The sequence below is a fragment of the Belonocnema kinseyi genome, chromosome 7, assembly GCF_010883055.1.
Source record: "Belonocnema kinseyi isolate 2016_QV_RU_SX_M_011 chromosome 7, B_treatae_v1, whole genome shotgun sequence".
In the NCBI taxonomy this organism is placed as follows: Eukaryota; Metazoa; Arthropoda; class Insecta; order Hymenoptera; family Cynipidae; genus Belonocnema; species Belonocnema kinseyi.
The window spans coordinates 52,721,689-52,740,595 of record NC_046663.1 but is presented as its reverse complement, the minus strand read 5'-3'; the positions used below and the strand labels follow the sequence as shown (position 1 = coordinate 52,740,595).

The 18,907-nt window shown below is 33.0% G+C and overlaps 1 protein-coding gene across 5 annotated transcripts in view; it reads left to right on the top strand.

The window, feature by feature from the left end:
• The window catches only part of LOC117177533, a 255,878-nt gene that overhangs the window by 65,007 nt on the left and 171,964 nt on the right, over positions 1-18,907 (top strand). For all 5 annotated transcript variants that reach the window (XM_033368308.1, XM_033368311.1, XM_033368309.1 and 2 more), the window contains exon 2: positions 12,374-13,019. In XM_033368308.1, the coding sequence (XP_033224199.1) occupies positions 12,635-13,019 (385 nt within the window). In that variant the 5' untranslated portion in view covers positions 12,374-12,634. The remainder of the gene's footprint in view (positions 1-12,373; positions 13,020-18,907) is intronic.

The following is an 18,907-nucleotide window of genomic DNA, read 5'->3' as shown; positions in this document are numbered from 1 at the left end:
TCCTTCACAGTTGTCGACATGTTTTTGAAGTGAAAATTTGCATCAGTGGCATTATTTTGAAATTTATTTGCCTCAGTGCATGATTTTTCGTCATTTTTTGAGATTATGGCTCAACCATGATGTGATGGGTGATTTTTGATACCAAATTTGAATTCAGCGCCCCAAAATCCATAGAAATACGTGTGTCTTCTTACCAGATCCGCACAATTTTTTTTGTGTGGCTGTGTAATTCATCATTTCATTATTATGTCATACTTAACGCAGAAAGGGGGAAGCTGGAAAAGGGGAAAGGATGTACATTGTGTCTATATTTGCCGACATAAACCACCCCTCTTGCCTTTTCCAGCTCTTTTTTCCTTTCCAGTTTGATACTAGAAAAGGTAAACAGAAGATAAAAAAGGAAAGGCAACATGGACTGTGTCTATACTTCCGGATACAACCCACACGCTCTTCCTTTTTCTAGTTCTCCCTTCCCCGTTCCAGATTCGTACGTTTAGACTCGATCGCATTATTATAAATGTGCATGAACATAAAATATTGTCCAAACGTATAGACACAGAAAAAACAATTTTTCTCATAACCTAGACCCTACAATTAGTTCTTGTCATTTTATTGTCAATTACTTTTCACATGTCTTTAATATCTTTGAAGTTATGCTTTTTGTTTGTTAATAACATGTTTTTTTTATTTGTCTATTAACGAACACTGTTAGACTTACATGTATTTTACAGAAGTTTAGTGTATACAAGTTCAATCAGGATTAATTTTTGTGATCAAAGTATAGTGATTTCAGTCAGGTATGCAAGATGCATTTGAGCTTCTTTTTTTGTAAAAAAAATTATAATTTGGTTTAAAAATGCTCTTCCCCCACCTTGTTTATTTAGAATTTATCAAATAATAACAAGTTTTTTATATTTTTTTACGTTAAATGGTTATACGGGAGAAGCCGCTATTCTATAGTTTTACCATTCCTTCGACTACACCTCTTTTGTTTCTTCTCATTACCGATTTTTTGTTAATGTTGGCTTGTGATTTTTGTAATTTATTCAACTTGCTTAACTAAATAAACGTTGAAAAATTATGGTGCTTATATTTTTAAAGAGTTATTATAAAGGTCTAAGCAAATTAAAAAAAATATTTTACTTATTTGCAGATCGTGTTATTTACTCATAATATAATAACGGAGAAAAATGCACAAAAAGCTCAGTAAAATTTAAGTATGAAAAATTATCTTTTTATAAAAAGGCTCTTAGATTCCTTTGATGAACATAAATTCAATACATATGAAAGCAATGCGGTAAAGTAGAACTTAATTTCTCTATTTTCTTTTGATCTTAAGAAGTTAATTAAGATCTCTTCTGCCAAGTAGAATTATACATTTCAAAGAAGATTTTAAAACTTTCGAGCGGACTTTTTCAAGGAAATGTATTGCGGTATTTATAAACTTTATAAGACCTTAATCATGTGTAAATTATAATAAATTATGCGAATAAATAGTAAATGCAATCAATATAATTACAAAATAAGTTAGTGCCTATACATCCGAACACATGCCATGCCTCCTTCCCTTTTCCAGTTCTCGGACGTTTAGGCTTATCCAAAAAAATAAACCAAACATTTTTATAATTAATTCATTAATTTTAAACGTTTAGTTATAATCTGCTCAAAAAGAATTGTAGAAATGTCTAGTATTTTTAATGCTATTTAAAATATTGAGAAATATTACAGAAATTCCTTCTGGTTTTAAAGTTGCTGCAAAATATCCATAATATCTAGAATATCATCTGCTTCTTTTTATAAATCAAAAACTACGTCATAACTCACCTGACATATCAACAATTCAGATATTGGTTAGTCAATTATAAAAAGAGCTATTTTTATTGTTCCCACAATGAGACTTTAAATTACTTTCGCCAATGTGAAAATATCACCTTCACACCATTGACCAGGAGCAAAGCTTGTTCGGTCTAAATTTCAAAATGAGTTCAGTCGTATTGAATAGTTAATATTGACCTACTTCCGCACTAGAATCCGGTGTAGAGGGAATATTTGGAATGAAAAATTAAGTCTATTGTATCATGATGCATACCTACAAGAATAAAAGTATCTGCTTGAGCTTGGAGATTGCATACCCTTACTGAATATGAAATATATAACGAGTGTCGCGACAATATTTACCGTTCCACTATTATTATTGTGTTTACATGTCACAAGAGATTTATTTTCTCGTTGAAAATTGCCTCAGGTGCAAGTTTACCAGTACTATTTTTAACAATTCCTAAAATTGAGGATCTTTAACTCAAAATTTCAGCGAGTATATCTTGAAAATTGAAATAATTATAAAAATGAAAGGATTAAGTAATGTGACGGTCTGAATGAAAAGACACTTTAATTTAATTTTGTCCTGATACAGACTCGTAAACCTGGTCAGATAGTTTATTAAATGAAACACAAGTTGCAGCCGTAGCTTTCAGACACGGAATGAATCTGGAGCCGAGGTCCTGCTGGAACGGTCCCACCATGATCCAAGAAGCTATGGTGCCGCAACTTGGTGGTACGAAATATGTACGAGCCGCGTCTCGTAAAGTGACCTCCATATTGGTTACCATGGCAGTGCAGAGACGCTTTTCTAACGATTCAAATCATTTCGCGTCATAATGTAGCACATCGTTTCTCAAACTTACATACTCAAAAGCTTAAGTATTCCTGATTTAAGGTCTAAAAAGTTTGATCAGAAAAAGTTATCCAGCTTAGGGGCACTATATGTGAAACTTGAAGATCTGAAACTTACACAAACCTAAAATTGGAGCGGGTACGGCTTCGGATTGAGATAAAAAATTCAATTTTTAGTTTTAAAAAAGTATAACAACACCTCCCGTGATATTTCAAGATATGGAAGCAGTACTGATATGGAAGCAGTACTTGTAAAACGTCCGAAAATTACAAAAATTGAAATAATACGCTTAATGTAGGTCCAGTACAGCAAGTACATTGTATTATATTGTATTATTATAATAATTACAATAATTCTTCTTTATTATAATCAATGATTCTATTTTTAATCACTTATAATTAATTTTTATAATAGTTAAAATAATAAAAACATTACTTTAGCAGACTTTATACAATTACTGCGAATGATTTAAAACAAGTTCATAATTGAAAAAACACACAAGAAAATTTGTATTCTTTCTTCGTTATTTCCAAAATCGGCCGTGTGCATACTACGGAATTATAATTTTACAAATAGGTTGCAAAGCACTTACAATTTTTGAATAGCACGCTTTTGCCGTTTTTATATTCTTCATAAATATAAGTGACATGTTTCTGATTTTCATTTTAGCTTTACACGACTATTTATAAGGCTGTCTTCGAGTTTTTCTGCAATTCGCACTTGCAGCGTTTAACACGGTTTAAACTCCCACCTAACGTCCTTTTAAAAGTGGAGGTCACTTTACGAATCTCTACGGGCCATTTGATTGGTTCACTTTTTTTTAGTTGCGCGTGGCGAGACCATAGCTTCTTTGATCATGGGTCCCACGATGAAAGCTTACACTCTACTGCCCTTCTCATATAAAAAGGGAGGGGATGATACCTATCTACTCTTCGCCTGCAAAACTGCTCTCTATTGGAAGAATGAGCTTACAAAGCTAAAACATTTTGACCTATTCTTTCTAGCTTCACACCTCCCCTGTTAGAGTGAATTTCTCCCGAAATTCTTTCTACATACATAGCTTACTTTATTCTAAAGTTAATAGGTTTATTATCTATCATATCACTGATTCAATTGTAGAAGCGCTCGCTGGTACGTAGACGACAACTTGTGGTATTATTTCGATGTTTATCTTAATAGCCGTACAACAAAAATTAAAGCAGAGACTAGGAAGGCATTTCTGAATTAATTCGTAAACTCCGCATTTATAAAGTGCAAATATTGAGATAAGGATTAACGAAGTGTAGCCTAAATAAGAAAGAATGTTCTTTGCCTGTTCTTTCCAAGAATGAGATCTTCTAATACTCTGTACTTTACTCAAAACATTTTCTATCTCATCTAAAGATTTTCCGGCTGATTTTAATCCCTGGTCATTTATTTGTCCTTTAAAGGGTAGGAATTCATTCCTTACAAGATTTAAATCGGATTCCGAGAATGGAATTGTAACGTTTTTTTCGGTAGGAAAAATTCTGCGCTTTCACTTTTGTTTTCTTAATTTTACAATAGTGTATTGGGTATGTACAATGCAGTTATCTAGAGCCTTAATTGAAGTTACTCCCGTTATTGACTTTACATAATTTAAATTTTCGCAGTAAATTTATATGGTCTCCTCCTTATTTGGAATCATAATGTCACCCTGCTCGTTTTGTAACATGTAAAATATCATTTGATCAATAATGATTACATTTATCTAACATATTTTGTTGTTTATAATTTTAACGCTGTTTACTGTCAGTTGCGTTTCGAAGGACTTAGTTTCTGCTAGGAGATAGCTAGGATTCTTTCTTTTACAAATTTCTGTGATTCCAAGTAACTTACAGTAACTAAGATCACTTTCTGATGCAGGGATGTAAAAAGTTTTTTGGACGTTGATCATTACATAATTTCCATTTGGGATTACGGTGATAAAATTATCCCCCTTTTGTAAGGGTATCGGAATTAAATGATTTATTTGGTATATTTCTTGTTTTAAAATCGGCATTTCAATTGAGTAAACAAATTTACCATTTATCAATTAAACAGTTATTTCGGCAATATCAATCAAGCATTGATAATTTTCCTCTACTAACTGAATGTCATGCTTTTCATTGCTTACTTCTTCAGATTGTTTACATCCATCTATAAGTGTAGTCGAAGTTAAAATTTGGGGATGTAATATTCCGTGTTTACCTTCATTTATTGCATCGATTAATAGCGATATGTCTTAACTTAATTCTGATATAACAACGGTCATGATTGTGATCTGATTAGCCATTACTGTGTTTTCGATATTTTCATTAGTCTTATTGGCTAACTTCTTATAATTATCTGTAATGTTTTTATTTTTTGAAAACAAGGAATCTACATCATGTGCAGCCGAAGTTAAAATAGTCCTAATTACTTTAGTTTGATTTTGCAATGCCATTTTGTTTTGGGAATACAGTTGATCAAGTTCGTGGTTGACATAATCTAAATCACTTCCAGATAGTGTACCGAAAAGTGTTTTGGATATGCTTCCAATAAGATTAAAAGCTCCCCATTAATAGCGATTCTTTCCAGATAACTGATTGAGCAAGAGTCTTTGAAAATTTAATCTCTAAATTTGGGATTTTAAGTTTTTCAGTTCAAATTGTTCTAAACATTGATTGCATCGTTCGGAGACGGATCTATACAAGACACTAAGTTGTTCATATCTTTTGTCAATGCCGTGTGTGTCGACGGAAGAAATGATTCTCCATGTAGTGTGATAGATTTTTGATGCACCAAGGTCCTCGGCGAATATAGTGGATCCATCGAGTGAAGTGAGGGTCACGTTAGCAGATATGATCGAGAGAAATGATAGCAGTATCCTCTAAAAAGAAACCTAAAATGAACCGATGAAACTATTGGTAGAAGGGCTTCAACCTATTAGCGTGTACAGTGTAATGCTGATTATTGTATAAAAATTCATAATCAGAGGATCGGACGCGTTTGCATATGGTGTAGGGTCCGAGCCATTCACTTTCTAATTTTGTTCTTTTGCTATGATTATGTAGTAGTACTAAATCTCCTAGTTCGAAAAGAGGATTCCTGATGATTATTTTTGCTTCTTGCTGCCTTTTTAATCGTTCCTGTGTTTATTGAATGGCAGTCCTCCCCTTTTCCAAATATTCTTCATGTCTCTTTCACCAAATGTCTAACAATTCTTGATGGGTTAAAGACGTAGTTGTTGCTAAGGCTGAAGGTAAATTGGCTTTTCTTCCAAATGTCATTTCAAACGGCGTTAAACCTGTACTCTCATGAATTGCGGTATTAAATGCTAAACATATTAGATTCAAATTTTGGTCCCATTCCGTCTCGTTATCGGCCATGTATGTTTTTAATAAATCTTTAATTGTTCCATGGGTTCTCTCGAGGGATCCATTACTTTGTGCATGGAAAGCAGTTGTTTTAATGAGCTAGATTCTGAAAAGATTTTCAAATTTTTGAACCAGTTCCGATACAAAGTTAGCGCCCTGGTCAAATAAGATGTGCTTTGGAGAGGAAAATATGTAAATCTAATGATCTAGTAGATTTTTTAATATGCTTTCGCTCGTCGATTCCCATAGTGCTATAATAATTATGTATTTCGTGAGCACATCTTGGATGGACAGAATATATTTATTTCCGCTCGTTGTTTCCGGCAATGAACCAACTATGTCCATCGCGATCTTCTCATTCCGCTACGTCGGCATTTTCGGAATGACTGCTTCAACTTTGGGGCGAATTCGGGTTAGTTTTTCACGTTGGCATGCTTGGCATTTTTTAACGAATTCGATTAGGTCTTTTTCTATATTTTCCCATGATGTTTGTTCGCGTAGTCTCTCGATTGTTTTATTTTCTCCAAAGTGACCAATGGCCACGTTTCCATGTGAACCCTCAACAGGTGCTGTTTCTCTTCTTCACTCAATTTTTTATCAGGTCGTTTGCACAGTAAAAATGTATATTCTGTGAATTTTGTCTGTAATAGAAAATTCAAAATATTTCCGATGCGTACACGTTCTGTTATTTTTATCATGGGATCCTCCATATGAAATTTAAGTATGTTCCAGGTTTTCTTTCTGGTGAAATCTTTAATTTTGATGTAGAGGAGTTTGACCCACTTTTCTTCGGCATAGTCTGGTAACTGGATTCTTAGCAAAGAGAAAATGTTTTGTTTGCTAATTTTAATGCAATTCTTTCCGTTGGCGACATGTTTCATTATTAATTTACTAGGCAGGCGGTTCCTTTCCAGTTTGCATAATCATTTTGAATTTCCTTTTCATCCGTCGGTTTATGATTTCGCAATTTTTCAGAAATTGGTTCATTATCTTCGCCTGATAATGATGGTACTATATATTAATCTCGTAAACTTCTTGAGATTCATCTACTTGGTTGATGTTGGCATTCTCTTTCGATTGTTCTGAGAGATTTTAATCTCGAATGGGGTGCATTCTCGAAAGCGCGTCAGCTGCCGTATTTTCCTTCCCTTTTTAATGCACGACCTTGTATGTTTACGCTTCCATCTGAAATCTCCACCTCATTAACCTGGATGAAGGGCCCTTTACGTTAAAAAGCCATGTCAAAGCATGATGGCCCGTTCGTATTATGAATTGACGTCGCTTAGATTCATTTAGAGTTTTTGAGATGTAAAAAACTGGGTGTCTCGGTTGCGATAAAATTGCCCCCAGTCCAACATTATGTGCGTCAGTGGTCAAAGTAATTGTGTCCTTGAAGTCGGGATATCTTAATACCGGTGCAAAGCATTTTTGATAAATTTTCGGTAATATCCAGCTAGTCCCAAGAAAGACATAACTTCTTTTTATTTCTCGGGTCTTTTGAAATTTTGGACGGCAGATAATTTATATGGGTTTGGTTTCACTCCGGTTTCCGTGATCACGTGTCCCAGATATTCTAATTCCGGTTGAAGAAACTCACACTTGTCTGGTTGAAGTTTAAGTCCAGTAGACCGCAAACGTTCAAATAAGATAACCAGATATTCGTTATGTTCTTCGAGTGTGTTACCAAAGGCAACAATGTCGTGCAGATAAGCAAAGCATATTTTTCCTAAGAGTCCTCTTAATGCTGTGTCCATCATTCTTTGAAATGATGCTGGAGCATTTTTAAGTCCGAAAGGTATGCGGTTATAGTGAAAATGTCCTTCGGATGTAGAAAATGCAGTATATTTTTTCGAGTTTTCGTCCATTTGAATTTGATGAAATCCTGAGCTCAAATAAGAGGCTGAAAAGAATTTTGCTTTTCCAAAGTGGTCCAGAATTTCGTCGATTAAAGGAAGTGGGTAGGCATCTTGATCTGTTTTTTCATTTAACTTCCTGATATCGATTACAAGCCTCCATTTAGTTTTTCCCGACGCGTCGCGTTTTTTCGGGTCTACCCAAAAGGGTGAATTAAATGGTGAGTCCGAGGATTCTTTTATTCTCTTATTCAACATTTCATTTACCTGATTTAAGATTTTTTCCTTGTGGCATTCTGGATGTCGTGGTTGACGTATGTTAATATTCGCCTCGTCTTTCAGGATGATTTTATGTGACGCGAGACTTGTGCAGGGTAGGGGATCTCCTTGCAGTGAGAAAATGTCGTGATAAGAGATGACTATCTTTTGAATCTGTTATTTGTGTTCATCTTCAATGTGTTCAAGCCTCAAATTTCCATTTAATAATTTCAATCTAGCATTTAATTCATTCTGAGTAATGTACGTTACACGCTCTTCTCGTTCTTGGGTGACATTGATATACTTGTACTTTATCTCTTTATCACTGAATCTCAAGTCTGATTCGGTTTAGTTACTAACCGGAATCATAACCTGTGAGTCAACAATACGGTAAATGGAATTTGAAATGTAGGGATTATCTTCTATGAGAATGTGTCCCTGATTTCTGTTTGTTTCCACGCTTATCATTTTTATGGTGTTTTCGGGGATAAGGATACCGTCGAACTCCAAGGGATAGATCTTATCATCGAGCTGGAGGGAGCTGTTTGATAAGCTGAACTGATAAGAGTACAGAAATGGTGTTCCAATGATGCCTTCCTCGGGTATGGGGAAATTTTCTGGTACAATCACAAAGATATGTTCTTTCCCTTGAAACTTAAACTTGGTGACTTCGTTTGTCCTGTGCTTATCATTTCCCATTAAAAACTCTTTGTTCATTGAAATTCTCTGCTGATATTTGTTAATGCAATTTTCTTTTATTAGATTTATCGATGGACCACTATCAACTAATAGTTTTACTGGTTTGGTTGCTCCGTGTAATTGTCCTCTGATAGATTATACTATAATCTTCCAGATATTGCTGATACTCTGTCTTCTATTCCATTTCCGTTTCTTTGATATCTTCTTCTTCCGTTTCTTCTTGGAGATAACTCACACAATTCTGAGGTCGACTTGCCGAGGTTTTCGTATGAAAATTTTTCTGTTTTCCGAGATACATTGAGTTTTGGTGTGTCCAGAGATTTTGCAGTGACTACAAAATAACAGGATTCTCTGCTGCAAAGGTATGCTGTGATTTAGAGGATTATTTAATGAAGGGTATTTTTGTTTATTTAATTGGGAGTTTAAGGTTTTGAAAGGAGATTTATTGACAGTTGTGCGAATTAGTATTTGGGGCTTAATCGTGTTTTTGGATTGGCGAATTTTATTTCTTTCCGTTAACCAAACTTCGAATTGGATTGCCATTTGTTGTGCTTCTCTAACATCGCTGGGATTTTTGCTTGAAACTCAGTCTGAAAGTTCTTCTCTTAAATTCATGATGGCTTTTTCGGGAACTGTTTGCTCCTAATTTTTTATGCAAATTTCTCGTTCATGTGTTAATGGATTTTTCGACTGAACAGCATACAAAAGTTCGTGCATTCTTTGGTTGAATCTTGCATTGAAATTGTGCGTACTTTCCCCAGCTCCTTGAATTACTTGTGAGAATTTTGTGCGATGAGTTTCTAGAGAACCAGTAGTTCCAAAATTAGTTTTAAGAGATTTGAAAAGATCATCATAATCCTGAATTGATAAGAAACGAATAGATTTTTCCGCTTCTCCTTCGATTTTTTCTGCGTTGATCCAGTCTAATAAAACACCTGGATTTGAGCACTGTAATTTAATACTTATTACAAGAGCGATGAAGGGTTCTTCTCCCATATCGTCTTGTCCGTTGAATTTTTTAATTAATTTGACTGCGTCTCTCGCAGTGATAGTTTCTCTTATAGGTTTGACTTCAGTGGGAATTGTTACTCTTTCGTTCGACAACCTTTGTGGAATCCCAGGATCAATTGGTTCAGATTCTACATGCAACGCGTCATCGTTACCTGCTCGAGATTCATCATCGTTCCCCCTTTCGCTTTCGTCCGAAGTAACCAAATCCAAATTCTTTGCTAAAGAGCGAATTTCTTCTTTACGAGTACCGCGATTTCCATGTTAGACATCCGGTCTGATAATTTTTGTAGCATGCCGATTATATCAACATTTGTAGCTACTAGGGGGGTATTTTCCGCCTGTTAAGATAGATTTTTCTTAATTCCGTCTGCCATGGCTTCTTTCTTCTTATTATTGTGTGTTTAGTAGTGTTCCTAATTTTGAGTTTCCTACTTATGTTAACGGATTCGGGTGGTAATGCGCGCCGCGTTATCTATTCTCTATATCATTCTTTACAATGAAATACTCACGTACGCGTATAGTCCGTAGCGAAGTGAACCCTCTATTATTTTTAAACAAAAATTAAGTTAGCAAACATGAAGACCATCATTTTCACTTCAAAATTTTCTAATTTTAACAATAATAAAACATTATTTATGATTTTAACATTACAGTGGGATGATAATAATTTGTACATTTAGTTATTAATTGTTATCTACTAATATACAGCTTTGTGAGCAATATGAATAAAAATAGGTAATAAAATTAATTGGAAGTTTATTGTAACCTATTTTATTTGTCCTCAGCCGAACCGAAAATAATGGTCTTGAGGTTTGTTAACTTAATTTGATTAGAAGAATTAAAAATATTAATTTTTTACAAAGATTGCAAAAAGATATAGCAAAGTTCAACATTTTAGAAAAAAATCACAACTTTCCAGAACTCATCTAACAGAAGATAGTTATAAATAATAATAAATTGTCCTAACTATTATTTTTGTTAGCATGCAGTAAGTATTACCTTACTACAAGGTAAGTGGACAAATAGTTTAAAATTACAGAAAAAAACACAACTTTCGAGCATTACCACAAGAAGAAGACAGTTATAAACAATAATTATTTACTCACTCCAAGAGAACAATAGGAAAATGGTTCAAAATACTAGAAAAAAACGCAACTTTCTACCACTAAGCTAAGACCATATTGAAAAGAATAATAAATTGTTTAAACAAATATTTTTGTTAACTTCCATTCATTGTTGCTTCACTCTAATTCAAAAATGGACAAATAGATGAAAATTTTAGAAAATTCTGCAATTTCTAGCATTATTTAAAGAGAATATTATTAACTTATTATTTATTATTACTTTAATTGTAAATTGGACAAAAAGTGCAAGTTTTTGAAAAATCTGCGATTTTCTATCTCTATTCACAGAGAAAATTGCTAAAAACAATAATAAATTGTTTAAAACATTTATTTCAAAACCCAATTAGCAGTATAAAGTAGTATATAATGTATTAGAAACAATTTGTAATAAAACAATTTGCAATAAAATCATAATTAGTGCTAAAAACTAGCAAAATCCATATTTTTACTTAAAAGTTTTTTGGGACCCTATGAAACAGGCTTGTGGTGGTGATATTAAAAAAATATTTATTCGTATTCTATGACTAATTTTGAACAGAAATGCTGCAGCTAAACTTGCTTTAGTTGATATTGACGATTCTAAATAAAATGTACAAAAACCTCTTTTTTTTCTTATGGGAAATACTTTTTAAACTTCATGGGGCTTAAGAGATCTCTAAATTTTCATATTGTTCGCACGCAAAAAATCGATTTATTTTTTTGTAGATTCAAACCAATTTTCAGATGATATGCATACAAATTCGAAATAAAAAGTTTGCAATATATGCTGGGACCACCCTAGTGTCTAAAATGCCTGAAACAGAGTTAAAAGGCTTGTCAGATTATGTTAGCTGCTACATTTCCCACCACAATAAAATGAAACTGGAACATTAATTTCACGCTCGTCGACTTCAAAATCTTTTATAATAGATATTATACAATGCAAGAGAAAATTTTTTTACATTCTGCCAACTCCAAGCAAGGCATGCCGTTTAAAATCTTGCACAAACATAAATGAAGAATGCAATTTTTTACAACTTTCTGCAATGATATGATTGTAGCGTGACTTGAATACTTTTAACAAATCCAGTTAAATTTTTCTTTCCCATATCGTGTAAAACGAAGGAGATTTAGAAGCTAAAATAAAGTGAAATTAATTAGATCAGAGTTATGCCGTAGGAGTAATGTATTGAGAAAAAGTGTGGGACGAAACGCCAATCATTCCTTTTGCACGAGGTATTAAATAATTTCATAAATTGTCCTTTATTTCGAATGTGCATTACAGAAAAAATGTCCAATTGAGTGTCTCCGAGATGATCAATATCTCCTTTTATTTGATTGTATTTCTATTCTACCTCGAGTGGAAAATATCACTGACCCAATAAATTAAATAAAAATTCTATCTTCTTTCTGTTCCAGAAGCGAGATGAATCCACTTCTAAGCGAGTGCAGATCAATACACCAATAATTTAATAAAAATAAAAAATAGTTTGCGATGAAAGGCACAAATAAACCATCAAATTGAAAAATGTGGATTTTCGCGCATTTCGTCATCGGAGTGGATTTAAATTGTCATTGGCACGAATTTTCCGTTTGTGGCACCAACGACGATGAAGTGGAGAACAGCGATGTTGACTCTTGTGAGTTTAAGGTCAACTACGGGTTTAAGGACAATTTGGCATGTACGTCATTTATCCGGCAGATGAACTTTTTAGAATCTACGAAAACCCCTTTCGTCAAAACGGATTAACTTCCGCATTTCCACGTCGCCTTTCCAAGAGTGGAAACGACGACAGAAAACAAAAGGCTATCACTGCCAATCACAAAAACGATAAAAATCGTAAAGAAACATTGGAGGGACATATAAAGTTTAGTAAAACTGCCTCCGCAAAAAACGGTAGTCAGAGAACTCGTGTCAGAGATAGAAACTCAAAAAAAGCTATTATGCAAAATACTCGAAACCTCGTAGAAGAGGGTACCAACCCCCTCAAGGATCTCACGCATGCTAGCTGCAATGAACCACTCAAACAGCACAATGGCAATGCTGTCAAACTTGTCCAGATTGGTAAGTCGATTTGTAATATATTTCTATAATTACCGCTCGCTGCTCCCATTTTTCTATATCACTCACATCCCTCATTTATTCCTCTCTACCCTGTCCCTTTTTCCATTTACCCCCTAAGCACTTAACCCATTCAACACTGTCCACCCCTTATTAGACATGTTCCCCTCACTCCACGCCCCTGTCATAAGAACTCCTCGCCTCATCATCTCAACTCTCTCTCTCTCTCTCCACCCCTGCCGTCTTATAGCCTCTCCCTTCTTTCCCTCATGCCCTTTAACAATCGCTCCCTTTTTACTCTCACTCCTCCAACATATCACCCTTAATATTTGCCACGCCTCTTTAACCCTTAATCCCTCTTGACTCTCTTGCTCCTCACCCCATCACTTAACTCCCTTACCTTGAAATGTTCCAAACTTAAAAATTAATTTGTGTTTATCAGGCACGTGTATAAGGGAGTTGCCCACAGAGTGTAAGAAAACTCTAAACTCGTATAGACGCTCAGTCTAATACTTCGGATAGTTAAAACTAGAAGGAAAAAAGTCTTTAGTGACATTTGAGTATATTTGCATGTATGTGAACACACGTGTACCTCGAATATACAAACATAATTATTTCTTAAATATAATTCATAATTCAAAATTAAATTTTTTCCACAAATTGAATAATCTTAATGTTATAAGATTATTTATTACAGAAGCGAAAAATTCTTTGACTGCCTTGTTTCTTTAAAATGTTAGTTCAAATTAGGTAATAAAAATAACCTGTCCTTGCGACCTGTGAAAAAACAATCTTGTTAAAAAATAATTATATGCGAGAAGAATTAAAATGTGACTTTTCCAAGACATGACCTTGCTATTTACCGTTGTGACAGCGCTCGCGGCGGCCAAAACCTACTATAATATCCCTGATAGATAGAAATTAGAAATTTACACAAGATAGCACGTGTGCATTGTTTTTAAATATAATAAATAAATAAATTATTGCTTTGAAAACGTATATAACATTTTTAGAAATGAAGCAAAATATTAAAGCAAACTTTCTTACAAAAAGATTCTGTGAGAAATTTGTATTTTCATACCAGCTGAACCCGTTCTAGTTACGTCATTGGTTATGAACATAACCATAAAAATTATCGGTCGTATGTCAATAAACGGATTGATGATGAATATTTTAATTAAAACAGGATATCAAGCTATAAGTCATTCTATCGATTACCATCCGAAAATACTCAATACGGAGAAAATTTAAGCAGTTACTCATGTGGGGAGGCTGCAGGAGTTGAAAGTAAATGGAATACGCAAAATTGATTGCAGCGTTATCAAACATCTACTGATACGCCTGCAGGGTATCTCTTTTAACTTAATACCAGTGCTATCTGACACCCGAATTATTAGGTATCTCAAAGTTATTAGAGGAATGTTAATGAAAAAGTGCAGTAAATATCAATTCATTTTAATAATAAATATTATACTGAGGTCTAAACTTCGTTATTTACTATAGGATTTCTTGTTAAAATTAAATTCAAATTCCTTCCAAATAGTTCCAAATTGATGGCGTTGTCATAGCTACCCAACAGGCGTATAGTACGGAACGTTCTGGGAACCTTCCGGATTGATGTCAGTTATTGATATGGATGCCATATTACAATGTAGTACATATATGCGGTATTCAAAACTAAAAAATGACATCTATTTTTATCTATGTCCTACAGTTTAAGAGATAATTTTTGTTAAAAATAATAATAATGGAAGGTTCCTTTCAGGTCCCAGTGCAACTTTTCGAAGCGGTGGACATTTTACACGCTCAGGAAACGTTTCTGGAACGTTCCGATGGTTCCCGCGAAGTATTCAAGGAACGTTCCCGAAACGTTCCGTGCTATTAGGTTAGTTCTCCTCTATACGAAGATAAATTACAGGTGCTTATAAAAGAAAAAATATATTTTTACATGAAGAGAAGTATTAGGGAAATCTATAATTATAATTATAAATTTCTTTAAATTTTTCTTAACCCTCTAGTGTTAGAACCTCGACATTGTCCGTTACACCTAGAACGATTCCAGCAGACCCAAGCAAACTTCAAACTCACATACCTCCTGTTTAAAGAGACTTAGCTCCATTTATATTTTTTTAAGTATCGCCCAAAGTCTCGCAAAAATTAACATTATAAAAATTAATATGAAAAATAATTTCATATACAAAATATTTTGTAAAAAATTAGAATAATTTTCGGAAAAAGCACTGCTAAACAAAACGTCAGAATCCCTGGGACCCGTTCTAGCACTTGAGGAACTGACTGTGAAAAATTCAAGTAAATAATCACATGCAGGATTGCTTTAAATTACACTTTTGATGAATATTACTATTATGTAAATTGGCTATACTATAGATAGTATGTATTTTTTAAAATTTCTTCAAACATTTACCCTAACTTTATGATCTTAACAATCCAAATGTGCTAGAGACATCATCGGACATGAAAATATCAGTAGTATTTTTATGAGGAATTGTGTAATTTTCACACAAGAATATCCGTATGTTTGAAAGAGAGAAAATGAAGCATATGTTATGTACATTAGTGCATTCCTAAAACAATATTTTTTAAGACTGCTACGATCAAGGGGATCCTTGATATTTACGATTGAGAGGATGCATTTTATTCCAAACTCGAAAAAAGAAATTCCCTATTTTTTCAATTTTAAGTTTAACAGATGCCGCTTTTGACTTGAAGTTTCCCATGTAAAATGAATGCGCAAAAATTACTTTTTTAAGTTTTGGAATAATTTTTCAGGGTTTGAGACAATGTTGCGAGAAAGTACAGAGGCTTGTTGAGAATTATACAACGAAAAATTTTATGTATCATACATATGGGATTAAAACCACGCTTAAAACCACCCTTAAAACCAAAAATGTCCATCTTTCATGAAATTTACATTTTGAGAACTTTTTACTCGTTTTTTTGTACTTAAAGTTATTTCTATTATTCTAGTCGAACGTGTTATTCAACAACCTTCAATTTGTTTAAACAATATTTTTTCACAACATTTTTTCTTTTTTCTTTTTGGTCGTTTATATTAAAACTTCTGATTATATAAATATGGGAATACATATAACATTACTTACCCTATGAACACAATAATTTGTCCAGTTACCTTAGTATTTATTTTTCGAAAAACAAGAATATTGAAATACATTATGGAATATTTGTAATCCGATAGGAGATCTGTCATAGACAGAGAAATTCAAAATTCAACTTCGATCAAACCGTTTAATAAACTCGAGAAAAAGTTTTTTCCACGAAATCGAGCTTTTATCAGTTTTCATATAGACACTCGCATTATCTAATAGTTGAGCTCATATTTTCATTAAAAATTTATTTATTTTTAATTACATTTAAACAAGGAGAATTGATCCATTAGGAATTGCCCTTTTTAGGCTACAGACGGCGCCACATCTTAGGGACAGAATGTTCAAACCATCTACAGGTCGCAAATCTTAAATAAATTAAACAAATTGTAGCCAGAAATGTTTGTAAATGAATTTCAAAGAGACTCACGAAGCCAAATTTTTCAAAATAATTTGTTCAAACAAATAGTTTAAACAATTATTGCTAAATTTGCAATATGTTGCAAAAAATCATGCAAAAGAACATAAACCCTAAACCCATAAACCCTAAACCGATAAACCAATAAACCCATAAATTTTTTTGATAAACTAATGGCAAACTAGTAATATGGTTGTAACCAATTGTATTTTAAATATAAAATATACTGCTTCGGATATATTTTTTCAAGTAGAATTAGATTTTAGAATTTATTTTATAACAAAATTAAAACTAGTAATAATTTATTTAAACAAATTGTTTAAACATATTTATTTTGCAAAACTAATTGAAAATTTAAAATCAGCTATGCCTCAAACTTCTTAATTTCTATATGATTTATCTAGTTCATGACATGAAATCTTATATTCACGAAAGGGTCATACAATTAAGTTGTAAAAAAACTTGATTTCGCCATATTCAGAAGAAAAATTTAAACAAATAATTTTAAGAAATTTGGCTTGGAGAGTCTCTTTGTAATTAAATTATTAGTGGTTTTGAACGAAATGATTGCTACATCCCGAATGTGCACCAGGCTGTTTCCGTGGCCGTACCCAATAAGGCATTTTCTGCATTCATTTTGTAAATAATCTTTTTAATTCCTTGTGAAAACCGAAAAACTGTGATCATCCTACCCCTAAGCTGTTCGTTTGAAAAATGATCCTAAGTTGGAAGAATTCAAACGTAAACAGGCAGGGCTGAATGAATCATTCCTGTTGGATTTGAACGTATGACGCAACCTGATGCAATTAACGCGCTGAGAAAATTGCCCTTGAACTGTTTGTGAAGCTAGACTGAGGGCATCCTCTATTTCGACCCCGCGGTTCCACTCATCAAAAAATTCGAAAGACACCAGTTCTAGGAATACCGTAAACCGGGCGTCTCATATCGGGAGTTCAGTGTAATAGTATACTTTTAGCATACAGCATTTTTACACAAGAATAAGTTGAATTTGCAAAAAGTACATATTTAATTGTGAATAACAAATAATTTATGCGAAATAAAAAAGCATTCTTTTAAATCGAAATGTTACTTCTTTCAAAGAAATCATTATTTGTTAAAAATACAGATCAGTAGAGAATATTTTCTTTATTCTGATTAATATATCCAGCGCAAACTATTGTTAAAACTTAAAATGACACATTTTCATAATAATAAGTTTCATATTAAAATGTATGCAAATTTTTATATGAATGTAAAACTTCTCAATTGATAATATCATATATTTGGTAGGTATACTTAAAAATATAATAATTAATTATGAAAAATCTATCAAGTAAATAAGGTTCTAGATATTTTTTGAGGAAGGGGTAAAAGTTTGGATTTATATTTTACTAGAGAGAAAATTTAAAACTTTATGGGATGAATATTTTCATGGATTAGAATTTTTATCGACAAAGAATCGAAGACTACATGCCCTGTTATTAAAAAAATTGAAAATACTTGTTCGTAATTTATAATTTTTGTCTTCATCCCAGATAAAGGTATTACAAAATAAGATGTTTCACCAAAAAAAAATTTTAGGTTTTATAATTCATTTTTTTATGAAATCTGATGATTATTGATATCTAAAGCACAAGCGATTTTCTGAAGTAACATCCTATTTCTAAATAACTTCAATAGTCTTCAACAACTCTCAGTGATTTTATGAATCAGGGTTTTTGCTCAGTAGTAAGCTACTTAATTATATAGAATTTATCAAATGTATACTCAAAAGTAAAAGAGCAAAATTAAACTGTCTACCTTAACGGAATTTTCCGTAAGGCTTTTGTAGCTCATTCTGGGCTATACTTGATGGGTTGTTTTTGTGAGAAATTCCATAATACTCACCAGTGTCAAAATTAGAAGTGAGTCACATAATTTTGACGTAATTTAGCTCTAAGAGAATATTTTTTTATTTTTATAATTATTCTAGATTTTCTCTTGAGCCAACTTTAGTTGGCTCGATAGAAAGTTCATGTTAGAGCGGATACTTGGTGAACTTGGCCGCTAACTATGTCAAACTTATTTAACATTCTGATGCGTTGTAAATACCTTTTGTGTTTGAGTCTCAAGAAACGAGACCTTGAGAATAACTACTAATGGTATCAGGGCTTCCCACATAATATAATCATTCAAATCCTTCTTGAGTGGATAGATAAAATTGTAAGAAAGGAATTTATTTCGGCAGATTGACTACTTTAGAACAAATTCATTCTATAAAAATGCCATGCGGAATCTCCACATTAATAGGATTCGAATTCTTTCTCAGCTCTTATAATTGAAAAGAGAAATTAGTAAACAATTTTTAT